The 27538-nt window shown below is 40.7% G+C and overlaps 1 protein-coding gene across 4 annotated transcripts in view; it reads right to left on the bottom strand.

Annotated features, from left to right (window-relative positions):
* The window catches only part of BLTP3B (bridge-like lipid transfer protein family member 3B), an 82022-nt gene that overhangs the window by 15425 nt on the left and 39059 nt on the right, over nucleotides 1–27538 (bottom strand). For 3 of the 4 annotated variants that reach the window (XR_007354538.2, XM_048835467.2, XM_048835466.2), the window contains 12 exons: nucleotides 24634–24725; nucleotides 18711–18900; nucleotides 16817–16957; nucleotides 15961–16131; nucleotides 14441–14621; nucleotides 13880–13963; nucleotides 11381–11563; nucleotides 11143–11264; nucleotides 8663–8804; nucleotides 7727–7920; nucleotides 3036–4540; nucleotides 1219–1394 (listed from right to left, as the gene is read on the bottom strand). Coding sequence is in view for 3 of the 4 variants with exons in the window: in XM_048835467.2 (XP_048691424.1) it covers nucleotides 1219–1394; nucleotides 3036–4540; nucleotides 7727–7920; nucleotides 8663–8804; nucleotides 11143–11264; nucleotides 11381–11563; nucleotides 13880–13963; nucleotides 14441–14621; nucleotides 15961–16131; nucleotides 16817–16957; nucleotides 18711–18900; nucleotides 24634–24725 (3181 nt within the window). In the remaining variant the exon portion in view is untranslated. Of the gene's footprint in view, nucleotides 1–1218; nucleotides 1395–3035; nucleotides 4541–7726; nucleotides 7921–8662; nucleotides 8805–11142; nucleotides 11265–11380; nucleotides 11564–13879; nucleotides 13964–14440; nucleotides 14622–15960; nucleotides 16132–16816; nucleotides 16958–18710; nucleotides 18901–24633; nucleotides 24798–27538 lie in introns of all 4 variants that reach the window. The other variant, XM_048835468.2, reaches the window with a different exon arrangement.

Genomic DNA, 27538 nt, shown 5'->3' with positions numbered 1-27538 from the left:
ATTCCAGCCTGTAGGGTGGAATAGCACCTATAGCTCTTCCATGTCTTTTACACTGGGTACTGGATCCACATGAACATGTGACCCCTTTCCTGTCTAACGCAGCCAATTCATTGTGGTTTCCATGCCAGTATAAATGGGCTAGGATAGAGATATTTCACAGAGCAGAGGGGATGTACAAGCACCCTATGTGGCAATTTCACACACTTTTAGAGAAATTAGAAGGGCCCTGCTCTTGTCTTCCACAACGGAAGTGAATTTCACCCTGTGAAAAGTTTGTTGAAGTCCTCCAAAAGTTACTGATCTGCCGAATATGTACAGATACATTTTCAAAGCCTTCAGTGTAAGTGACTACAGTTCTTCTGTTTATAGAAATACTCAGTCAGGCTATATTATTTTCTTTTGTTAAAGCTTTATTTTATTAAGAACATATGGGCTGAGAATACTTTTCTATTCAGATGTAAGATAGGAGTACAGAGGAAACTGACTTTTTTAGAGTCTTGCTACTGTACGTACTACTTTTTAACTAAATTATTTCATCGGCCTTCTCTTAGAAGCTCATCATAATTTACATAACCCCACAGTACTACAGATTATCTAAAACTAACAGATATTCAACATCAGGCCAAATTTATCCCTCAGAAACCCACAAATGGCTCCCACTGAAATAATCAGAAGTTGGACATCCAGCTGATAGCAGAATCCAGCCAATAAATACAAACAGCACCATGAGGAGAGAGCCAAATCTGTCTGTTTGGTTACTAGCATTGCTGGTGTTAATGCCAAAGAAAACCACTTACCCATCCCCACATTTTTAACACCAAAAATCTTGATACACGTTTGCGATAGTAAAAGAACACCATAATTTAGAGTCCAATCCTGCAAACATATACTGCTGGCCTATAGTCCACTAACAGGAGTAGTTCCAAGGAATTCCTGGTCCTACAACAGCACTATAATTTGGTTCCCTCCTCCAAAAAAAAAAAAAAAAAATATCCCACACCCACCACCCTGGAAAGAGGTAATAACTGAGTCAATTGTCAGTTTATTTTTAAATTATATCTTTCATCTAAGTAGGAAAATATTTTGTGCCACCAACTGGTGTAGTAAATAGAACTGCTTGAGTAAACCAAACAGGATTTAGCCCACTATATCCTGTTAGCACACTATTAGATAATACTTTCATGTATTGTATGTAATTATTTTGTTAAATTTGTTTACCTTTCTCCATAAAGCTTTGGCTGTCACTTCCATCACTCTCTAGCAAATGTTCTTCTAACATCATACTATCAATAGAAATGGTATCCAAAGAGACTTGTGATGGACTTCTCTTCATGTTCTTATAAGAAACAGAGAATGCAGGGAGGTTGGACTGGCAGCGTTCCTTAGGCTTTCCACTTTTTAATATAAAGATATTAGGAAATTATTACTTAAAATGAAAGGAATTCTAGAAAAGAAAATCAAAATCCTCCAACACAGGAACAAAATGAAAGAAACATTGGTATGCAATATAAAATAATTCTGTAATCCTTAGGGGGAAAAAATAGAGGTAAACAAAGTAGAGCATTCATTCACCGCAGTCTGTAAATTACATTGTAGACATGTGTCAATTATTTTGACTTTTCACAACTATTTATTCAAGAATATGAAAATACAGTATTCTGTAAACAAATGTTTAGTTAACAGAATGTTCAATTTTTAACCCTAATTTATTGCAGGATTCCGCTGTCACTGCATATCTACAAAATTTATTAATGCTTAAAACGATATCTGTTTTGAACTACTAAATTCTCAGTTCTTTGGCACACGGCCCATCAGGGAAAGCCAATGGCAGGCCAGGATGGTTTGTTTACCTGCAGCATCCGCAGGTTCAGCCGATGGCAGCTCCCACTGGCCGCAGTTCGCCGCTCCAGGCCAGTGTGGGCTGCGGGAAGTGGTGACCAGCACATCCCTCGGCCCACGCCGCTTCCCGCAGCCCCCTTTGGCCTGGAGTGGCGAACTGTGGACAGTGGGAGCTGCCATCGGCAGAACCGCCAGCTGCCGCTTCCTGCAGCTCCCATTGGCCTGGAGTGGCAAACCGTGGCCAGTGGGAGCTGCAATCGACCGAACCCGCGGACGCTGCAGATAAAGAGACTGTCCTGACCCGCCAGCAGCTTTCCCTGGTGGACTGTGTGCCAAAGGCTGCCTGTAGAGAGGCGGTGTGGCTCCCTGCCACCTCAGAGAGGGACGAGCCCATCTGCGTGCCGGAGTGGGCAGAGCTAGACCCTCAGAGGTCACTGGAGTGCCAGACGCCAGGGAGGCCAGATGCCTCCAGCCTAGCCTGTGACTGGGAAGCCGCAGCAGCCCAACGACTGGCCTGACCTGCCCTGCGCCCACTACCCGGGGGAGTTGCCAGGCCTGCCCTGCACCCGCTACCCGGAGGACCCATGGTGCTGGACGCCCCAGAGGACACCACCTGGACCCAGGTACCATAATAGGGGGAGTCAGGAAGTCGCCCGGGGGCAGCCAGCCCTAGTCTGGCTGTAGCACTGCCAGAGCCCATGACAGTGTGTTGCGGCCAGGATCCCCACTGACACAGCAGCAGGTCTTCTGCCACAGCTAGGGCCCTGGGCTGGGATGCAGTGGAGTGGGAGGGCCTGCGTCCCCCCTGCCACCCAACTCTTGGGTGGCAGTCTCCCCCTCTTCCAGGTCCTTTGGGGGCCTGGGCTTATTGCTATAGTTTGCTACCGCTCAGCCCCTGTTTGAGGGCCTGAGCACCTGACTCACTGTTGCCCCGCCCTGAGGGCTTACGGTGCTTATTTCAGTTGCCGCAAGGGCCGCCGAGGGAGACTCCCGCAGCCGGACTAATTTCCCCAAACATCAACTGTGTGTAGTGAGCTGGTGTGGCTCCCCGCCGCCCCAAAGAAGGCTGAGCCCTCTTTACATGGCCAATCCCTGATCTATGGCAATTATTAATTTTATTTGACTTGCACTATCAACTAACTTTTCCTGGGACATAAAGAGTGACCTCACTAATGAAAATATAAAATCTTTTATACCTTAATGTAGACTGGGTTGCAAGCATTCTAACTGTAGACACTTTTTCTTTGTTGAGTTCAAGCTCTTCAGATTGTAAGGCTGTTTCTGGTTCTAAGTCTGTCACTTTAACAGGAGAGCCTTCAGTTCCATTTTTCTGATCAGTTAACTTATTTGAAAAAATATTTTTGTCATTCTCTTTATCAATGAATAACTCAATAGAATCTTCTCTGTTATTTAAAACAGTCACCAAATCCCTAGAATACAAGCTACTTTTGTCACTTAGCGCCACACAAACTTCTTCTGAATCACTCCTACTAAAAAGTCCAGTACAGTCATCTTCATGTGTTTTCCCCAAACACGTATCCGATGTATCATCTGAAAACGATATTCCCTTCTGAAAATCCGTATCACTATCTGATTTAAAAAGAAGGGGGTCCATCAAAATGACTTTGTTAACCTCAGTGCTCACGGACTCAGTTACATAATTAATATCCACACTATCAGTCTGTGTTATATCATTAGTTATTAGTTTACTCTCTGATACAAGAGTTTCCTCATTTTCCAAAGGTGAAAGATCTTCTGCCATGAGACTTTCTTCTTCCAAAACTGGAGACTTGCAGGGTTTTGCTTGAGCCACTGGATGGAGCAACAGAGCTATTTCTGCACTTTCAAGTAAGATCCCAATGCAGACATCTGTTTGCTGTGCAGGTTTGCCTGTCACTGCTTCGACATCTTTCCTTAGGTTTTCGAGGAGCAATACAAGGGAGTCATGGAGCAACAATAAGAAATGGAACTGGTAATGATTGATTTGCATGCTCACATGTTTTTGAATATGAATAAGGACATGTACATCTGCATCAGAGGAAGAACTTGCAGACAGAACTCCTGAAGTGCTGTCTGAAGGATGAAGCTTTTGAATGCCATTGGTCAAGGGCTCTGTCTCAGTGCTATAATATTCCCTCAAAAGTTTTTTGCGCTGAAGTCTATTAGCTAGGTCACTAGAGTCACTTCTTGGAATGTTAAAAGGTGTTTGATCATAAGAAAAGAGTTCCTTTTGTGACTGTGCAAATCTCATTGGCTGGCAAACCCAAAGGGAGAGTGGGAATGAATCCACAAAGCTTATTGGTCGGCCTTTCCCACTTTTCATTCCTTCATAATCTATCCAAAATTGGGAAAAATGCAAAGCCCAGATATCAGTGGCAGCAGATGTTTTTAGTGCATATTTATTTAGCTTTGGGGTGATATAACCTTTATAAACATCATGCATCTTAGTATCTTGTTCATGAGCATGTCTCTGGAAGATTGGGTGTAGAAGATTAAAATTGTCATGAGATTTGGGAAAGTTGGTGAAAGTTCTACTGAAAAATTCACAGTCTTTGAAGTTCTGGAACAAGGCTTCCAGGTCAGAGTGTCTACAGTTTGGCGAGTGCCTTGTGTTTGTAGCAATCATTTCAGAACTCTGAATAGAAATTGCACGTGGCTGATCTTTATGGATTTCAGGTTTCTTTTCCGAGGGAATGATAAACTGCAATAGAAAAATATATTCATCTAGTTACAAAGTAGATTATAAAGGTACACACCATTTTAAAGAAAACAATAGTTATGTGAGGTAAAATAAATGAATGACATGAAAGTTTTGTAGGATATCATGTACACTAATACAGAACAGAAGAGGCCAGGCTCCTGGTTCTGCTTTTCATCTGGGTTCCCCAAATTTTGACCAAGGCCACTACACGCAAACCTGTTCATAAGAAAATTGCCATGAATCTCAATGTCCATGCGATGTCCATGACAGGGCATCTGGCTTTTCGTTTTTGAAATATGCAGGATGGTTACATTGGGCTGAAGTTTCTCATGCTTTAGGTCAGCTCAGAAGTGATTTTGTAGACAGTTTAGTGAAAAATCTGTTCAATTGTTTTAAAGTTAACTGAACATGAAATCTTAACTCTCCTTCCACATGGATACAAAAGGAACTTTCGTAACATGATTGCTCAGTATCGTGAAATGATTAAAATCTCAGCCTTAATGTTGCATTAACAATTTTTTTTGCTATTATAGAAGTAAATTTATTAGAACTCTTAAAACCTTGAAGTATTCCAGTGTGCTAGAATAATCTCAAATTAAAGATCTTTACCCTCCAAGTGTTAAAAAGGAAATAATATTTTAGACCCTGATCTTGCATGAGGATCTGCTAACACAGATTCCTGACACCACACATAATCCCAGTGGGATCAATGGGACACTACCCAGGTACAGTAAAAGCTTTGTTATCCAGCCTGTTGGGGTAAGGGGGGGGTGCCAGTAAGTGAAAAATTCTGGTTAACTAAGGGGGAGGGAGTTTGGGTGCGGGAGGGGGCTCGAGGTGCCAGATCCGGGCGGCGCTCATCTTGGGCGGCTCCCCGCAAGCAGCGACATGTCCCCTAGGCCAGGGGTTCTCAACCTTTTTCTTTGAGGCCCCCCAATATGCTATAAAAACTCCACGGTCCACCTGTGCCACAATAACTGGTTTTCTTCATATAAAAGCCAGAGCCGGCATTACGGATAGCAAGCAGGGCAATTGCCTGGGGCCCCATGCCACAGGTACCTCCACAAAGCTACACTGCTCAGGCTTTGGCTTCAGCCTTGGGTGGTGGGGCTCAGGGCCCTGGACTTCAGCCCCATGCAGTGGGGCTTCAGCTTTCAGCCCTGGGCCCCAGGAAGTCTAATGCTGGCTCTGCTTGGTGGTCCCCCTGAAACCTGCTTGCGGCCCCCCAGGGGGCCCCGGACCCCTGGTTGAGAGCCACTGCCCTTGGCGGAGGCGTGGCTAGGCAGCTCTGTACGCTGCTTCCGACCTGAGCACTGGCTCCTCAGATCCCATTGGCCGGGAACCGCAGCCAATGAGAGCTGCGGTGATGGTGCCTACAGGTGGAGTCAGTGTGGAGAGTCACTCAGCCACGCTTCTGCCTAGGAGCAGCAGGGACATGTTGCCACTTGCGGGGAGCCGCCCGAGGTGAGCGCTGCACAGATCGGGCACCCCGCACCCCAACCCCCTGCCCCAAGCCCCCTCCCACAACCAAACTCCCTCCCAGAGCCAGTGCCCTGCACCCCCTCCCGCACTCCGAACCCCTCATGGCTGTTCCTCTGCCTAGGAGCAGTAGGGACATGTCGCCGCTTCCAGGGAGCCACGTGGAGGCAGATAGGGAACCTGCCAGCCCGGCGCCACCCAGATTATAAATCAAACTTTCAATGAAGATCAGAAATGCTTGTTTATAGAGCTTTCCGGCTGGTAAATGCCAGATAATACAGCTTTTACTGTATACGGATCTTCATGGCTGAATCCATTTGCAATGTTAGGGCTTATGGAATCATCCATTTGAGCACATAAGTAACTTTGTCCTATTATCTTAAATGGAATTACTTATGTGAGTAAAGTTACTCATGTAATTAACTGGATGCTGGGTTAGATCCCAAATTTGTAAGTAAGTATTCATTACACCACAAGTATATTTTCATAATCAGTATTTGTGTAACTTACAATATCTATTATGACATATACATATAAAATGCATATTTAGGAAGTTTCATTTAAAGCATCACACTTTCATACTAAGAGCTTGTCTACATGGTGGGGTTATGTGCTTTACAGGAGTGTGATTTCTAAAGTGCACTAAGGTGTGGCACATTAATTGGCCCGGGTAGACCCTGCTAGTGTGCACTAAAGGTTCCCTTGTGCAATTTAATGTAATACTGTTTGAAACAGCAGTATGTTAAAGCGCATTAGCAGGGTCTACACAGACCAATTCAAGTGCAACTCATTAGCATGCTTTAGAAATCACACCGTGGTAAAGCGCATTACCTCCCGATTCGGATAAGCCTTGCAATATCTGTAAAAATGGCAGTTATGATTCTGTTTTCCCTTTTCTTTGAGTTTTCCTTTCCATTCAAAGGGATAAGCTTATTATACAGTGCCATTTATGACAATTTAATTGCATTTTGAAATCTTGTTTGTTTTTCAGCTGAAAGCCAACTAAAATGAATTTCAAAAGCACACAGTCAAACTGATAACTGATCAGATCTTTATATCTCAGGAGTTGATCTCTCTAGTACAAGAATTTCATAAGGCCTCTACAGCTTCATGATGTGGAGGGGAGTGCAGTCTGTAGTACATTACTACAAAAAAGGAAGAATTCTCACTGTGCATAATAAAACTGCTTAACCCGCACTCTCCCCTCGAGATCCACAATGCTAAAGGATCACCGCCAAATAGCTGCAGTTCTACAAAGAGCAGGAAAAAGGAATGATCAGATAGGTGTCAAGACCGCACTCTTATAACATATGACACCCCTCAAAAAGCTGTAGATCTCACAACTAAAAAATTATGGCAAGTAACTACTGTTCTCTGCATATTAGAGGTACAACTGCGCACACAGAGATCTGAACTATAAATATGTGATCTAGGCATACTTTCCACTCTCAGCAAAGCCAGGATGGCCTGTTGCCAATGAGACTTTTAGCCAAACCTACTGACTACTCTGCATTGAGGGGCTATGTCCAGAAGAGACGATGATCTGCTACATCATGTCCTCTGTTCTGCCTCACGCATCTTTCCTTAGACCTTCATACTCTGTAAGCATATTTTCCTTTTTTCATTACTTGGCTAATAACTCTTTTCAGAGATAAAGAGAATGTATTTTTCTCCAAAAAATCCCCAAATACTCCTTCCATACAGTACCTTTAACATAAGTCCATCCACTCTAACATCAACATGCTCATCAGATTTTGAATTGTCATTTAATTTATACATGGCCATGAACTGATTGAGACTTTGTTTTACATCCAACGCAAACTGATTTAGCCAAAGAATACTTCTTTCATCCAGAGTGAACTGCAGAGCATTCAGTTGCACATAAAGATTCGGACATGGAACTAAGGAAGAGACAAAACAAAATTAGAGCAAACAACAATATTTATTTTAGCTTAATAATGCAGGGCCATATCATCTCCTCTACTTGCTGCCATGGAAGAAATGGAAAACCCACTCCTTTGACCACGGGAAAGGGAGATTGAAGGAGCCTAAGCGTATCACTTCCAACTCTCTCTGATGTCCCAATCACTGCATGTAAAAACTTAAATTAAACTAGAATAAAAAGGAGGTGGGCACCACAGTCGAAGGAAAATGGCAGGACCAAAGAAGATCCTCTGTCCCAAGCATCATCCCCAGGAAGCCTGCTGGGATTTCCTTACATGAGAGAATGCTGAACCCTGTCACATGTTACTAAAATAACTCTAGCAGACCTTTTGTTACATCTTTGGTAGGTCTGCAATAGCTTGATTTCTTTTGAACAGCAGAGGAGTGCAAATGTTCAAAAAATGTATATATAGTAGAATCAGTATTTTATTTCCTGGTAAAAATGTCACGTTTTTGTACTTAAAACATAGTATTTACAAAAATCAATGCTTTAAATGTGTTGCTAGGAGGAAACATCAGTAAAATGGTGAAGTATTATGTTCACAAAAGTAATTTCACAATTAATTCAGTGCAAAAAGCTTTTCACCATTTTTGAATGTCAAACTTGAATCAATATTTCCATTAGATCTCAAGCTACCATTAGGCTTCGCAAAAGGGAAAATAATGCAAGAGATTTATTTTTCAGAACAAAAACCTTACTAGGATAGTCTTTTCCATCTGGATAGTAGTATTCAGTGAATTCAATATGAATAGCTGACATTTCTGGTGGAAGATAAAGTGACTTTTTATTGCAAGAAATCAGAGTTTTAGGGGAAGAACGACATTGGTCTGCTGTAGAGACCTGCAAAAGACAAATGTTCAGTTTTTTCAATATGTAACTATTTTTGTTAGTCATTAAAAATGCTTGATTCCGCCAGTGGTACAAGGGATGGGATCTGCAACACACTGAGCACTGGCATGGTAACCCCACTGATGTAGAACCCCAATTGCACCCATCGCAGACAGCAGTGCATACATGACTATCATGTAGTAGAGGCAGTCGGCATGTACCCACCTCCAAGGGAACACACAGAGGACAGAAGGGGCATGGTGATGGATGGAGTCAGGGCCTGGCACTATAGTCCCTGTGCATGTGTGTATGGGAAGCAGCAGGCGCATGCAGCAGACAAGGGGATATCCACACAGACAAGAATCAGGCAAGGACCTGTAGGGACCCAGCAGCTTCACCAAGAACACCATGGACCAAAATACAGACAGGTCTGCCAGAGAAGGGGTTTGCCTGAAAGATGGTCAGCTCATGGTGTTCCCAGCTCAGCCAGCTGGAGAGGTGACTACAGACAAAATTCCCCTCTCTCTGCACTATTCTGGAGCCATGTGCACTGCAGCTTGTGTGCCATCTCTCCAGGGGCAGGCTTTGGATCACATGCTGCTCTGCAGGGTGCTCAGTACGCTAATGCAGGGTTCTTTGGGCTCAGTGACACCCTGAGATCCACATTGCAGCAGAATCAAGCCCTAGTAGAACAACATCTCTCCACTTGTGCTTTCAACAACATAAATGTTACACAAACTTTACATTAATTGCCTCCAAAGTAAATTATGCAACAATAGAAAAGCGTTACTTTTGGTACATAATTTATCTGGCTCTTCTGATCGCTTAAGATTTCTTTGAGTGTGGATTAATTTAAGAAATGTCTGCCAAACCAAAAACGCTTGCATCCAGTGCTTTTGTATGTCAGCTTCCTACCTTCAAAATAGCTGAAGTTTTGAATATACAATCCTGGTTGGTTTCTTTTTTATTAATTTTGCATAAGTATAGTTGGAAATTATACACAAGTAAAATTGTATAAACCTCTCTCACCCACTTAAAATATCTTAAATTTCATACGTCTGTATTAATACCTATAATCATTATAAATAATACGATGGCAAAATATAATTTCACAAATACAAAACTTAACTTTCACAAATACATCAACTTAAAATAAGTAGCTTCCTAGCTGTCCTACAAAAACTGTGAAGTAATAATAGAGAGAGGGCAAAAGGAGAGAGTAAAGCAACTGAAAAGAAGCAAATTAAATTTAAAACTTCTATCAAACTAAGAAACAAACATTTCATATAATAATTATGCCATTACTGAAGTGTATAAAAAAATTTCAAATCCAAATGTGAGATTCTGGTAGCAACCACCACTCTAACAGGGAGACTAGGGCAGGCACAGCACCAAAGGCCTGGGAAGGGGCAAGGTTAGGGTGGCTGGAAGATGCATTGACGGCGCACACATCTCAGGCATCCTCTGCTGGCAGGGTTACTATGGGACTTCAGCTGAAATTTAAAGCTGCCTTTCCAAGCAGAGCACCGCCCCAATATCATTGCCATTGTCGCCTGGAGATAAGTACTCCTCTGGTGCAGCTGCCCCCTTGCTATGCCTGTGAGAGTGAATCTGGACCTGAGAGAGTAATTAAAACAACAGCAAATAACAAAAAGAATGAATGTCAAAAAGTCCATTAAAAAAATATCACCGGAAGTAAAATATTAATAATGATATGTTAAATCAGTTTAAACATGACACTGAAATAAATAAATTCAGCATATATTTAAACAGGGAATATGAACCCCTAAAAATGAGAAATCTAAAACTACATGCTAAACCAGTAAATCCCTGGAGTACTCCACATGACACAATGAAAGGGTAAGATTCTAAACTACAGCATCTACAGGTGATGTCATTATACGACAGGTTTCAGAGGAACAGCCGTGTTAGTCTGTATTCGCAAAAAGAAAAGGAGTACTTGTGGCACCTTAGAGACTAACACATTTATTTGAGCATGAGCTTTCGTGAAGTGAGCTGTAGCTCACGAAAGCTCATGCTCAAATAAATTGGTTAGTCTCTAAGGTGCCACAAGTACTCCTTTTCATTATACGACAGCGATCCCTCACAGATCCAAAGTCTTACTCTCATTAAATCAATGACAAAAATTCCATTGATATTAATTTTTTAATATCAAACAAGAGCAAGCCATAAAAGTCTAGTCCAATAATCTATACAGTCAATGGAAAGAGTCCTATTGACATCAATGGACTTTGGATCAGGCCCATAAAAATTATGCTAATATATCAGAGGTAAAGCAGTTAAGGGACAAAGCGACCCCAAATTCACCAACTAGGGGGAAAAAACATACCTGGTATATATTGAAATCTGCAAGTCTAACAACAACAGGACTGGACATGAGTTTATCCTTTGGTTGTTGGGGAGATACAGAAGCAGCCCTAGAAGTTCCTTTAGGTATCTGTTGGTCCTTGCCTGTAGGAAATAAGAATGGCAAAGTCATTTAAAAGAACAACCTCATTTAGGATACACTGCTGCCTCCAGTGAATATTAAATGTAAGCAATAAAACTTGTGAATAGAGACGAAGTACCTGTTTGTATGTTTGGAGGAGAACCATGAGGTGGGGATTTAGTAGGAGAATCTATATTATGATCCTTCACAGCCTGCTTAAGCAATTCAACATTGCTTTTGAACTCATCTAATAATTCTTGGGCCCATCCACTTCTGGTTTTGGTGGCATCACTATAATGCATCCAGTGACTGCAGTTGTCTCCTATAAGAGAGAGACATATGTGGCCCAAAACTAATACAAAATTTCCATTTGAAATATATTTCTAACGATTGAAAAATTTTTTTTTAACTTCTCAGATTTTCTTCAAAATGTAATCGCACTAAATCTTGTGACTATTCAGTAATGTAAATGGCAAGTAATAGCACTGACAAACTCCTCACAGACCTCAAGAATATAATTGCTCCCTGGCTTGAGCAGTTAGGCAATATTCAGGGCCTTGCTAGATTGTATCCATTAAGAGAAGAGATTGATAATATGAGTAAGGAATTTTTTTAGTGCCATCTACAAAGAATGTACTCAAAGTGCTGTTTCCTTGATCACAGTAGAAAGCAGTTTCCTTGATCACAATTTCCAGCTAAGTTCCCTCTAATCTGTGCGGCTGCCCAAAAGGCTATCAAGCGCCGCACACTTCAGGTGTCCTCGCCGCGCTGCTCCTGTCCTCTTCTCCTAGGAGCCTCCTGTGCGGGGGGGGAGGGGAGGTGCTGAAGTCAGGGTGTCCCCCTCCCCTGTACCCCATCTCCACAGAGCGGCAGGGGGGACATGACAGGGCTCAGGATGTAGGGAGCTTGCTGGCAGCTGTTGCTGTGTCTGAACAAACAGGCTTCAGACTGCTGAGTGCCGATCTACTTAAAAAGGCAGCATATTTAAAGGGGCAGCGTGTGTCTCTCTCAGTGACACACACAAAAGAAGTGTGTCCCTCTCCCTCTCACACACACACACACACACACAGTCTTTCACACTCACCTCCCAACACATACTTGTATTATTGCTGTTGTTGTTACTTGATACTTCTTTCAAAGTATCTTGATTTAGTTTTTTGACTGGTTTATGCATTTCATAATTTTTATTGCTCTCTTTTATTTTTCTCTTACGAAATAATTGTTATTTCTCTCTTAATTTAATTCTTTGAGTAGTGAGTTCTACAATGTCTAACTGGTTGGAGTAATTATTCCTATGGTAACTTTTTAAAATACATATTATATCTAGGTTTTTTGTTTCTTCTGGTGGCATACATCTACACATTACCTCGATATGGTGTACATTCCACACATGGATGGAAAAAAATTAGAGGGAACACTGATTTCCAGCTTGCCTTTCCAGCAATTCCTGTGCCCCAAGGAGCACTGTCATTGCTCCCTCTCAGCGACATGTTCACAACTGCTTCTCTTGTTGTCAGTTTACTCTCTCGTGGCTTCTTCTGGTCCTTTTCTACCACTGACACACAACTGCAACCAACCAACTGCCCCAACTTCTGGCTTAGCTTCTGCTCAGGCCTTGCCATATTGGTCAATGTCTTGGCTTCTACTGTTCCAGCTGTCACTACACAAAGGGGCATTTAATTCCTCTTTCATCTAGCCTGAACGAATGATACTCACTGTACCCATTTAACCAGGTCTGTGACTGATGGCAGCCATTAACACCTTCCAACACAACAATATCAATTCTTATCCAGCAACTTATATTAAAACAGAAATTTAGGGTAACTGTAGCTCAGACAGAATTTCTCAATTTCTTCTCCTCCAAGACAAACAATAGAAATACACTGCTTGCCCTGGTCATATAAGAAGGTCCACTATATCAAATTTTAGCTAATCCCAAATTTAAAGGTATCTTTTGGCCAAAATTTAGTAATGGACACTAAAGAAAAAAAAATGATCTTTTAATGTTTAGATTTCTGGAAAAATCTATTAGCCAAAAATGATTGGCAACAAATCCTAGTCTGGAATTTACTACTAGCAATTCAAACTTCAATTTTGGTGCCAGTCAATCAATTCTTCCATGACTTAATATGACGGCTGCATGGCAAGCTCATTGCATTTTCATAGTAGCACACTAACAAAAGTAAGTGCACTAAAGAAATTCTGCGGAATCTCTGTACCACACTTGTAGAATCAAGTGCGGAATCAACAACAAAAAAAAGTTTGGGAACTGCTCGTCTAGTAGATTGTACCTTGCTCTCCCTTAAATTTCAAATTAATACATTCAAATCCTGAGGTCCTCTTTCTTCACATGAAATGGATTACAATGTTCCAACACAACTGTATTTATGTCCAAAGTATTTTGTTAACTAAAGAGTTATGCTTGAAATAGCTAGTGTATAAAATCTTGGTTCAGTTCTCAGTATTTTTATTCCACATGTAATGGATATGAATGTACTGAACTGACCTTAAAAGTATATATTTCAAATACTTGTATGTAGAAATATTATTGCCCACATCTTCTGTACATTTGACTAATTTTTATCTTTAAAACCAAAATACAATTAATAAATATACTAATAAATATTAATTCACATACCTGCTTTGTGAAAAGGGTAGTAGTCCACAGTTAAATGGCTAAAGGAAATCTGCATAGCTCCTCCTGTAATACTTCTGTTTGATTCTGTAAAAGAAAGCAATATTTAGCAATGTAGATGCCTGACCTACATCAGTAAATTTTCACTTTTTCATTACAGTGAATCACCACGGTGAAAAGTATTGGATCAAAAAGTGAGGTATCACAAAAATAACTTTGCATTAGTGTATCCTGGCCTAATGGCCAGGATGGGCTCCCAATGCCTAAGATAAGGCCCATAAATTTGTAGCTGGTAAATCTGGTGCTACTATCAAGGCAATACTTTTGAAAAATCCTGGTTCTTTAATTACTATTAATCTCTTCTATGTCCATTAAATATAAAGCAGCCTGCTATACAATAGAAAAAAATGACCATGTGGCTGTTTGAATGTACATTTGTATATAGTTTTATTCTGGTCATTTAAGAGAGACTATACAAACATTAATAGACTTCTCAATCTCTCTTCTAATTTACAATAAGTTTGAGGATATTAAAACAATTTTGGAAAAGGAAATTTTTGTTACCTTTTTCTTTAGAGTGAATATCATCACAAATATGCAGGTCCAAATGAGAAATTACTAAGTGATGAGAAGTTTCCTTAACATCAAAATCACTGAACAGTTTTACAATTGCATCATTTTGATCAGGTGCTGCTGAAGCCTGGTGTGCTTTCACTTGCTGAGGGGTTGGTACAGGGGTGGAACTCTGAAAAAATTAAGTCACATAACTTTAGAGAAACTTTTCCTTAAAGCATGAACTTCAAACATTTTAACACTGAAATGTAAAAACAATTCTAGGGGGAGATTTTCACAGGCACAAGTAGCAGTTAGGTTCCCAACTCCCTCTGAAAGTCAATGGGAGATAGATGCCCAACTGTTGTATGTGCCTTGGAAAATCTCACCCCTAATTACTGCACTTCCTGCAAGTACTCAACGCCGGCAACTTCATTTAATCAGCCTTCATAGTAACATCTTTTCATGTCTTTTTTCTTATCACGTCTACCACTTATCAGTGCTACTTATGCTTGAGAGCTTGCTCCCTTGAGCAAGTACATCTACTACTACTTGATTTTGCAGTCACATCTGATCGGCCAAATCTTACTCTGTTTGGGAAGGTCCCCCAACTCAGCAGGATTTCTGTGGTATGATGTTGAGAGAGGGTGATAAATGATTTATACAGCTGGTGTACAGAGAGTGTTCCCCAACTCATCCCTGTGCCAGCCTGCTACATTTCCGTGCAGTAAGGTTGCATGGAAGAGTGTGAAAGTGGATTTGTCAGTATGCAGATTCACTGGTCATTATTATTCACTGAGGGACACTGAGTACTTCAACCTCAGACCACAGTAGTGGTGTTAGGGAAGTATCTGTGCTTCTTCATGGACAGCAAAAGGAGGAAAAAAGATTCCAAAGCCCAGCTAGCCTGTCTTGCTATGTATTTTAGAGGATGTGGAGGTTTTCAGCATAATACGATATTCTATTTGTGACATCATTATCACTTCCACGGTAACAGATTATGATATCAAATATAGACTTATGATTTCACTCCAAGTTCAAACAAGAGAGGCTAGGTTGTTAGAGGAAAAGCTTGTATTAAAACATAATTTTTCAGTAACACGAAAGGGAAATACCAGTGTGTACCAGTACTTCTAAATTTTGTGTAAGTATCCTCCCTCTCGCTCAAAATTTGCTCTAGTGTGTAAGTCTCTCTTTAAACATATTTTGGAATTCAAAAGCAGAAAATGGTTCCCATTGTAAATGCAACACTATACACCACATTTAGTCAACTGTTGAAATAAATACAGATGTTTAAATATTCCATATATATGATTTAATAAACAGAATTTACTTCCTTGTCATGATACTCAGAATTGACTGATCTTACGATAACTTTTAGTATGATTTAAGATGCAAAATCTGACCCTCTTGATCAAAAATGAATAACCTAAGAGCTCTCCAAAATAAATTAAACCAACTAATTGTTTATTATGCTGTTTTAGAGTACCTGTATTTACTAAAAACTTTACTATGACAACCAATTAGCTTACCTGTGTGGGTTCAGAAGCCAAACTTTTTCTTTGTTCGGTTGATTTCTCTATTGCTTCACTAAGAGATTTGGCATATTGTACCATAGCTTTCAACTGGGAATCAGTTAAAACCCATAGCAAATCATCTAGTATTAGAACCAGTTTTGATGCCACTACATTGCAATCCTTTAACTGTTAAATAAATGAAAATAAATTTTAAAAATTTAAATGGGAATATTGCATTTGATGTAAGAAATGGGTATTTGAAAAGAAATAAGTTAAAATGCAAAGGACGTGGTACACAAGAAATGTGACACTTTTTCCATAAGATTACATTAATATTTCTTTTTAAGTGTGATTTGCCTACTAAGTAAAAATGACTGTAAAATAGTATTATGAAGTTCTATGTTTGTCTCTCAAGGATTTTCATATCAAATATACTCAATTTACAAATAAAAAGATGCTGTTTTCTAAGTGCTAACCCTGCAAACTCAACCTAAACCCTGAGAAGTAAAGCTGAATTCTTTCCTCATTACACATCATCACAAATAAAGGCAATACAGGCCAAATTAGACCATTAGCTAAACCTATATAACCCCGTGGTCTTCACATTTTGCCTGCTCTATTTCTTGTCCATTGCATAGGTCTAACTACTGTAATCACAACTTGGTAAACTATTCTATTTATGATGATGCTTCCTCAGAAAATAAAATGAAATATCTTAAATTTACAGAGTGCCACATTTTATGTAGTCCAAGTGCAGAATCTCTTTTGTGTGCTTATCTATACAAAGTGCTTTGTAAAAATAAATGTCAAATACAAAAACAAATGAAAGAATTTATAAATATATCACAGATTCACAAGTTTTCAAATTTACCCTTCTTTTAAGTGTAACCCTGATTTTTGATTGGTTAGTAATCAGTCGAACTGGAGCACTCATGATTTCATGCTGAGAACTCTGGATTGCATCCGCTTCTATTCTGATCATTTGCCAGTTGATCTCTTTAAAAGTTAATACCTAAAACAAAACAAAGCCTGTTAATTTAATATGCCAATTTATTTGCCATTAAGGATAAGAAAGTTTTATGGAGTTTTAGTAGCAGCAGAAAAGGCATGTTCCATTTGCATACTCCGACTAAAACTGTTGGTAATTAAAGCTCTGACCCTTCAACTGACTCTGCACCGGTACTCCCTTGCACCCACCAACACAGTCACTTCTAAGATCAGGGATTTTTTTATATTTTTCATAGTGAATTTAATTATAAAGTCTGTTAATTCACTTCGATTGCATTTAGTTTTTTTTTAAAGGTCTTATGCTGGTTTCTTCTGTGGATTGGACTCCTCAAATAGCCTCAAAATGTTCAATTCTAGTGCTGTTGGTTAGTTCGGGGAAGCGGAGAGGTTTGATGGCAGACTTTTTTTTAATTAAAGAGAATTACTACAAACATTATGGATCCCACTGAGCGTATAACTCTGAGTTGATGAGGGATACAACAGGCAAGGAGTCAGCTGAAGATGCAGAAAACTAATCCTACCTTCTTTAAGACCACATAGAGCAAATGGAAGAGACAGGCATTTTCATTGCTTAAATACAAGTAATTTTGTTCAGCAAAATTCCCCATAAGCATAAGGGATTTAAATGTAAAAGTGCTGTTGTCATACTGAGAGACTTAGGAATGACACATTCAAAACCTATTCAGGGTTATGAACCTCTTAATGCCTAGACTAAAAATTAGGTAGTCTACAAGCTAGGATTATAAAATAGTGTACATGTGTATATACACAACAGAAGCCATGTACTAAAGAATTCCTCAGCTCAACATACATTTTAAGCAAATAAAGTGGATTTCAAAAATCCACAGTTATAGATACAAACTCTCATTAACAGGTCATTAATTTACATATAAGCTACAAGAGGTACACTGGGTTAAGAGTAAAAAGGGGGAGTTAAGATTTGTCTGGATGACTAATTTTGATCTTCTCAGATAACATTTGTTGGGTTTTTAAGATCATTACTATGTTCACTTTGGGTTTCTGCCCTTACGTAAATGATAGACATCAGTCACTTTAACTCTGGCTGAAAGTTTTTTGGCTGGGAGTAACCAATTCTAAATAAAACAATAAGATCAAAGTTCAAAATATGAAGTCCACCTGACTTATAACCAAACATATGTTAGAGAAAATCATTTTTCAATATAAACGTGCTACTCTTAGTCTAACTTTGAGCTCAATTGCACATTATTATTTTGGGTACTGGGCAGAAAACAAAAGAAGGGTATCCATTAATCTAGTACTTTTATAATTTTTAAAAATTAAAATACCTTGCTACTTGCACTAGCAATTAGGAGATATTGGAATGGTTTAATTTGATTATTAAGAGTACAGTATACTAGTAAATTCCAACAAAGAAATAACTTGGTTAGAAATGAGTTAAGGTTGCTTAAGGAGAACATTCACCCACACAAATCCTTAAAAGCAAGGAAATGTCCAAGTAAGAGATCTTTCTTTAGTACACCCCCCACATCTCATATTCACTACCTTCACTGACAGATTCCACTCTTCTATAAACAACACTCCAGGCTGCTCTAGTTTACAATTGTTGCCCACAGCCCTGGGGGCAACTGGGAACAGCTGAAACTAGCTGGAGTGCACAAGTCCTCCAGCCACACCCAGGGCACATTCCTTTGATTGTTTAAAATCATGAAGTCACAATTTAATTACTTTCCTTACTATAAAGTTGACAAAAGCAAATAGCAAAAAGTATTCTTTACCTCTCCATGCTGAGATTCTTGTATTCGAGTAAATCTTAGATCACCATGTTCCCAGGTTGCATTTACACTATATATTCTCAACTGGGAAAGTTCAAATGAAGCATTAAAAGCTTTCGCTCCAATCCGGATTATAATGGAGTTCACAGAAACAGAAATTCCTTCTACCACTTTTTCAGCAAAGCCATATTCACTGGAAAGTGAAATGCCAAGATTTAAATTACAGATCTAATGTTAGTGCATAAAGTGATACTTATTAAGCAATAAGACATGAAACACACCATACAATACAAACTTGTAGTGCACCCCATCCCATTCATAAATTTTCATTAAATATATTTAACTGAAAAATTTGCAATAAAGTATAATCTCTATTGTATGTTCCTAATTTAAAATTAACGACTAAACAATTTTTCATGCAGTTGAACTTCAATCAAGCGTAACACATGCAAGTTTCCATTTTAAATGTTACAGTAGTCTTCAGCATTATTCACCAACCTAGCATCTACTTATGTATATTTAAGGAAAAATTAATGTCAAATGAATTAACATTATTAATAACACCACAATAGCATATTAGCCTTGCTAATATTTATCTGTACAACAAAGCTTATTAAAGCTATAATTACTTTTAAATATTATGCTTTTTTGTGTGAGGTGAGGATGGGAAGGCATAATATAGGCAAACTGTGCTTTAAAAAAAATAAAATAAAATAAAAAGATATCCAAAAATGGTTAATTGCATATACTCAAGCAGCTGAATTTCAAGATTAAAGGGATATTTTGGTTAAAACTTGTTTTTAAAGGAAATTTTCTTATTTGTGTTATGAATAATGCCTTGCATTACTAAAAGTTAAAGAATTTTAAAAATCCAATTTACTTTTCACCATTTTTCCTTTTAAATACAAAAGCTTTCAGTCAGCTTAGACAGTTAAAGTAGTTTGCAGCCTTTTATTCTTTTACAGTGCTCTAAATAGTAAATAGAACCTATAAGGGTTATTAATGTAGGTCCCAGCCCTGCAATCAGACTGATGCAGGCAAATCCTGTGTCAAGGTGAGCCAGCTCTCTAAGGATATGTCTAATGCTTCTGGGAGCGAGCCTCCCAATCCAGGTCCACAGACTTGTGTTAGCACCCTAAGGTGAGTTCCGTTCAAACAAGTCTGCCAACCCAGGCTGGGAGGCCCACTCTTAGGTGCAGCGTAGCCATACCCTAAAGGGGTTGACATAAGCAGATCCAATTAAATGACTGGGGGGACCACAATTATACCTATATATACAGTAAAAGCTTTGTTATCCAGCATGTTGGGAGAATGGGGGGTGCCAGTAAGTAAAACATTCTGGTTAACTAAGAGGGATGGAGTCGGGTGTGGGAGGGGGCTCAGGGCTGGGGTAAGGGAGGGGGTGTGGGCTCTGGGAGGGAGTTTGGGTGTAGGAGGGGGCTCAGAGTGCCAGATCCGTGCAGTGGTCACGTGGGGCAGCTCCCCGCAAGTGGCGACATGTCCCTGCTGCTCCTTGGTGCAGCTGCAGCTAGGAGGCTCTGCATCCTGCCTCCGCCCCTGCAGCTCTCATTGCCCGCAGTTCCCAACCAATGGGAGCTGTGGAGCTTGCCACTTGGGTCATCAAAAGCCACTGCAATAGCTTGAATGAAGCCACAAATTGTCCCTGGAGTGGAGATGCCCGAGCCAGGGCCTCCCCAGTAAGAAAGCTGATAACCCCACTCAGTCATGGTCAGTAGTGTAGGACTACGGGCATAGCAGAAATAGGAACTGACACTGATTTAGGAACCCACAAAATTTGTTGCAATCATCTTTAAACTTGTCATGCAGGGGAACGGTCATGTGGGGAGCAGAGGTAAGAGCTGAAGGCTCCAAGGCTTGAGCTTGCAGGACTGCATTCTATGCCTGTAGGGCAGCAACTTGGGCTTGCAATGTCTATAGGGCTCCCACTATCTCCACCATAGAGATATTGACCTTTGAAGAATCCACACACATTGTATAAGACAGGGGTGGGCAAACTACGGCCCGGGGGCCACATACGGCCCTTCAGACATTTTAATCCGGCCCTTGAGATCCTGCCGGGGCGCAAGCTTGCCCCACTCTGGCTCTCCAGTTGGGGAGCGGGGTCGGGGGCTTGCCCCGCTCCGCACATACTGTGGCTCCGTGCAGCTCCCAGAAGCAGTGGCATGTCCCCGCTCCAGCTCCTACATGTAGGGGCAGCCAAGGGGCTCGGCACACTGCCAAGCGTGGCCCTGGCAGCTCCCATTGGCTGGGAACCATGGCCAATGGGAGTTGCAGGGGTGGCACCTGCGGACGGGGCAGCGTGCAGAGCTGCCTAGCTGCGCTTCCACGTAGGAGCTGGAGGGGAGACATGCCGCTGCTTCTGGGAGCTGCTTGAGGTAAGCACCACCCGGAGCCTGCACCCCAACCCCCATCCCACGCCCCAACCCCCTGCCCCAGCCCTGACCCCCCTCCTGCCCTCCAAACCCCTTCGTCCCAGCCTGGAGCACCCTCTTGCACCCCAAACCCTTATACCCAGCCCCACCCCAGAGCCTGCACCCCAAGCCACAGCCCTCATCCCCCCCGCACCCCAACCCCCTGCCCCAGCTCAGACCCCCACCCACACATTAAACTCCTCATTTCTGCACCCACCTCAAAGCCCACACCCCCAGCCGGAGCCCTCACCCCCTCCTGCACCCCAACCCCCAATTTCATGAGCATTCATGGCCAGCCATACAATTTCCATACCCACATGTGGCCCTCAGGCCAAAAAGTTTGCCCACCCCTGGTATAAACTCTAGTTCTCTTATTGTATGTGTTGGGGCTGCGCAAACCGTCAGTAACCAGGCCATGGGTGGTCATGCCTAGTGGTTAGAGCATTGGGCCAAGTGGTTCCCGCAGGCATCGGTAGCCAGGAATCATAGTCCAGGGTCAGAGCTGGAGTTAGCAGCTCAGGATCAGAAGCAGAGTCAGACCTGAAGTCACAGGTCAGGATTGGAGCCGAAGATCAGTACCAGGTTACCTGGAATGAGGCAGGGCTGGGTCCAAGGCAGGATCAGCACTGTGAACAAGGCAGGAGCAGGAACTATCTCAGCCATGGGCGAATGCTTTGAGCAGCTGCTGAACTGCGGCTGCTGTTGGACTTAAGAACTGGTCTGCTGACTCTTCCAACCAATCAGGTAGTGTAGCCAGTTAGGCAGCCTACTATAGCCCAGCAGCTTTCATTAGGTTGCCCAAAGACTGACTCTGCTAGAGACCCTGATTCCTGACAGTGATATTCTATTTACTGAGCAAATGGGAAGCAGATAGGATGTCCCAAAACAGAGATGTTTCCCTCTTTGGCGTCACATGAATTTGCTAAGATACAAAACTATGGCTTCCACATTTTCATATATGAAGGACTATTTTATCTTTCCCAGATTCTTCCTAATTATGAAATGTTAAGGCTAGTGGGATACAGGAGGTCAGATTAGATGATCATTGTGACACTGCACCCCATATTCTTCACAGTGATGTTATTATATGATATGATTATGGCATAATTATTATGCATATTGTACAAGATAGGTTATCTGAGATGTCATTGGAAAAGTTATGATTTGCTGAATATGATTATCCTATTTGTATGCATGTATAATTTTTGTACCTAAAGTTAGGAATATTGACTATGTAACTGTATTTCAAATATGCTTATTCTGGGTGACACCCACAACTAGCCTTTCTGGTACAACAATGAAGAAGCCAGACAGTGCTGATGGGCCAACAGCAAAGAGAATGGATCCTCGGGGAACTTAACCTTCCTGTAAACATCCCAGACAACCTGTAAGTAATGGCTGCTATGACTCTGCAAGTTATGCCAGTGCATGTGACCAGCCACATGTCTGTGAACTCCATCTTGGGATGTCAGTGTTTTTCCACAAACTGAGTTTGGGACAAAGGGTTCCTGCTTTACGCTAAAGCTATATAAGGCAAGGAGTGACATCACCTGTTGTTCTTCATTCCCCCACAACAGAACACCTAAGAGAAGCTCCTAAGTAAAAAGACTGAACTGGGGGAAGTGCTGGACCCAGCTAAAGGAATTTCTAGCCTGTGTATGAAAAACCTGGGGATTCCAAGCTGCAAAGCAAGAGCAGCTTGTACCTTGAGAATCTGCCAGCCTGCTTGTATCATCAGCAAGGGTGAGAATTTGCTAATTCATATCCTATCTTTTTAGTATCTTAAGCTTAGTTTGCATTTTTGTTTATTTACTAGGTAATCTGCTTTGATCTCTTTGCTATCACTTATAATCACTTGAAATTTATCTTTTGTAATTAATAAACTTATTTTATGCTTTCCAAACTTACTGGTTTAGATTAGTGAAGTGCGTGGGAATCTTAGCTCAAGGGGCTGTTGCATTTCGTCTCCACATTGAGGGAGGAATGAACTCTCGGAGTTTACGCTGTACAGTTCCCTGTGCAGAGCAAGACGGTATAATTTTGGGCTTATACTCCAGAAGGGGGTGCACGCCTGGGAAGCTGGTGGTTATCTTGACTGTAACCTCTCTGTTGTTGGTTCAGGCAGTGGCTGGTCAGAAAGCCTGAATGTAACTGCAGCTGGGTGTGTCCCTGCCTGTGTGAATGCTGGTGGAAGTGTAGGACCGGGAGCGGGTCTGCAGCTTGTCACAGCAGCACAGTGTGAGAGGGAGCCCAGGCTGGTGGATTAGAGGGCTCAGCAGTACCCCAGTTCCAGGTGGCACCCCAGGGGGAAACCATCACAACCATAATGGTTCCTTCTGGCCTTAAAATCTATGGATCTGTGACTCTGAGTAATTGGACTCACGTTGGAGTAAATTAATATTCTGTTGCTCTCAAAATGTATGGCTCTTTTCCTGGCAGTTGCAATGGTTCTGTCACAGATGTGGAAGAGTCCCAATTAAGTTCCTGCCCTTCACATCCGTTATTGTTTGCATGGATTGAATCTTCAGTGTCAAAATCAAATAGGCTGGGTTCACAGACGGTTATTCAATTTTTCTTTATTTGAATGTACTCACAGGATCTAACTAGTTCTAGCTTTTAACTGATTTTCTAACACTTTCATCTGGTTGACCCTTTTCAAATTATGTTCAGCAGTCAGAACATTTTCAGATTAGACCCTGTACTACACCCTTGTGTAGTCAAGACATTTTCTGCTTAATATAACTGCCTATGCAGCTTAGACACCACAAATATTATCGTCCCTATTTTACTTTGTCAAGGTGCCATATTAACATGAAGACTCAAGGAATACTTCCATGGGCTCTACTACAGTCTCCTCTTTCAGGCAGATTTAGAAATTATGAGACCACAAGTCTGGGGCTCCCTGTCCCAACAATTATCTGATATTTTAGTCAGACTGGGTTATACGTCAAATCTCTTAGGTCAGATTCAGCTGATGTAGTCACTGAAGAAAACTGAACTATGAACATTCACACCATCTGAGAATCTGGTCTTTAATGCTGTCTATTAGACAAAAGTTAGTATTTTGAAAGCAGTATATCCGTTTTCTGAATAATTAAAGCTATTTTGCCTTGGGCCTATCCAAAAGTATGTTCTTCTTATGGTATTTGGGATTTATTCCTCCACCCTAAAATGCATTATGTGGATTAAACAATCCTATGAACTAGAAAATGCAATATATATTTAGGGTAATTTTCAAGCTTGGATGCCTAACATTATACATCTAAACCTATATTAAATCACCTAAATAAGTGGCCTAATTTTAGGCGTGCTGAGCAAGCAGGCCCTGACCCTATATTTTTAAAGGTTGTTATACTTTACCTTTAGACTAATGGATCTAACCTGCTTTCGGATGCACATAAATCCTCCAACCTGAGCTGCTTCATGAGAACAGATCCGATAATTTTAAATATTTTGTATCAAGTGCATGTCAATATTTAAAAACTACAACTGACCTCTGTCCTGATGCAGTCGCTATAGGTGATGGTCCATTAGGGGCACGTGGTTCTTCACAAGTACTCATTTCCATTATTACCTTATCCAGGGACTTGAAAAATACATGAAGAAATTTGGTACAAATTTCAATTTACTGCATTAGATTTTGAGATATCTAAGTTATCTATTAATTAAAAAGAAGTAAGAACATTAAGTAAAAATCTTTCATAAATATTCTCTGACAATAGCATTTTATTAGAAAACCTTAAATAGAATACATAACCATTTACATTTTTGGACCTTTGGTTATACAGTGCTTATATCAGATATCATTTTTTCAACTCTCCTAGATTTTCACAGTCATATATAAACTTTGTATACTTCTTGACTTCTAGTCAAGGAAATATTCTATTCATCACACTGTAGTATATTTCTCAAAGGCTGAATTCTGAATGAGTATAAAATGAGGAAGAATTTGATTTTCTCTATACAGTAGTCTTTCAGTGTGAAGGTTCACATAATATTAGCTTTTATGCCCTTTGAATTTTCTCTATTGTGTGTTTTTCTTTTCAGACATTTTTACTGGAAAGTGTTTGAAACTGGTCTTTTGTTGAAATGCATCAGTGGCCGCTAGACATTTTGTTGATATCTTTAAAACATTTTGTATCTGCAAGAAAATTTACAGAGGTGAATCTTCAATAGATTTGCTATAATGTGTAGTTTTTGAGAAAAAAATATTTAAGATTAACAGTCATATTTGCCATTATTTTTCATTATTGAGGCTGGACTTCTCAAAAAGGAGACTAAAGGTGTGAGGCACTCAATCCCATTGATATTGAAGGATATAATTAAAAAGCACAACTGCACCTTGCCAAATAATTTAACAAATGATAAAAAAAACCCCACAATGTGTTATTCCCAGGAAGAGACCATCTAAATGCAGAAACAGTCTCTTTGCCCGCTCATATTAAAAATGGTCATTGTTTAAATTTATAATAACGGCTAAGGAGAATCCCTATTTTTAAAATTTGGCTCCTGCAACCTTTTTCCCTCCTGCCTGGGCTACTGTAACTTTGCCTCCTCTCAAGTCAATTGAAAACTTTGCTGCTTAGATTATATTCTTGGCCCATCGTTCTGACATCACCACACCCATTATAAGTCTCTCCACTTGCTCACCACTTCAACCACAAATATAAACATCTTGCCCTTACCTTCAGGTTCCTTCACAATTTTGCCTTGTTGTACCGAATGGCTCAGTTATCTCAATCAGCCATTGCCTTCACACTTATGCCAGCTTCTATCTCCCACTTGTCCAGTTCTCTCACAAACACCTTTGCACTTTTTTTCCATAATGCCCATTACACCTGGAATGCCTACCCTCCTCCCCAAAAATTCATAAACTTATTACCTGATTCCTTCTTAAGACTCATTTACTATGATGTCTACAGTGTGCTGCTAGCTGATATGGTGAGCTGAAACTACAGCTAACTGCTCACCTAGCTCAATGAACAACAACAAAAAACCCACAAAAACTAAAGACACTCCTAATGCACACACAATTCTTTTATGAAAAAAGTAAAAACATATTTACCTAACTCAGCCTCCCTGCCCCTTCTGTTTGTTTCACTAATTTCTTAGGCCTTTTCTTAAAATAAGGCAATAAGATCTTTGAAACAGGGACTGCATTTTACTATATGCCTGTATAGTACACAGCACAATGGAGCCCAGACTTGATTGGGCTACTGTAATACAAATAAACAATAGAGCTTGACTGTGGGCTCTCTCAAATAGATGCCTGATTCCTCCCCTTTCCCCACTAAAAGGGCTGATAATCGTTTTTATTTTAGTAGAGAAAACTGCTACATAGAGTCTGTGCAAGAGTCCTCCTTGACATTATTTTGCTTAACAAGTACAAATAGAAAGGCCAATTTAATTATGAGCAAAGGCACTTAAAACATTTGCCACCATATTAAAAGACTGATTTCCTGAAAGCCTTAGTTTTTAACAAAAGACAATTGAGTTCTGGCAAGCGCACCACTAAATACTCAAGCTACCTAAATCACGTATACAGAGTATGCCAACTAAATGAAGGCTATTTAAGCTCAACCTTGCTGTGACAGAGTGCAGGATGCAAACAGGTGAGCCTGCTTTCTGATCACTTAGATATTAATTAGTTCCCCTGGAAAAAGCTGAAGGGGTAAATAGTCAATTAGGCTGCCCGGCTGAGTCAATTACCCCATAAGCCCACAGCTGACAAGAAGAGGCACAGGAAGGAAGTGCAAGAGGGGAGAGGGAGGAACACAGCTAGCCAAGCCTAGCCACACAGAGGCTCAAAATAGGGATACCTGTTTCCCTCAGGCCCTGGTGAGAGGGCCAAAAGCTAGGTTAACATTGTAGATATACTGTTGCACAGGGATTGTTGTGAAAAGGATGGCGGGAAATTAAAATAAAAGGACACGGTGAAGGTACAACCGCAGGAGTCTGTGCAGTTTCTGCGGGGAGAGGGCAAGAGAGGAGCCTTGCTCAGTGACACTCGCGCTCAAATACACACATGCGCCAAAGATAATGAGGTTGTGGTGATGTAATTGAGGGCAGAATTCAGCCAACAGCCTGAAGTGTCCCATCCTGGTGAATACATTGCTTTCTAGAAGAACCAGTGAATTCCCGATACATTCTATCATTGAATTATTAACTTTCCTACCAATTCCGATTCATTAAATCTGTTTGCAGGCAACTTATACAAGTAATGAAGAAGTATCTCTATTAATAAACTCAAATGGAAACTGAATAATGAGAACCAGTGACTGTCAGCTAGTCTACTTCTGGCTTCTCCAACCTCTCCTGAGAGGCTTCTAAGAAAAGAGATGGAGAACTGAAAAATGGCAGCCATCCAGTTCTATGCATCTCCTAATTTTGTTGGGTTCT

Source organism: Caretta caretta, chromosome 1, assembly GCF_965140235.1.
Source record: "Caretta caretta isolate rCarCar2 chromosome 1, rCarCar1.hap1, whole genome shotgun sequence".
NCBI classification, from domain to species: Eukaryota; Metazoa; Chordata; order Testudines; family Cheloniidae; genus Caretta; species Caretta caretta.
The sequence above is the reverse complement of the archived record's forward strand: the minus strand, read 5'-3'. Positions and strand labels throughout refer to the sequence as shown.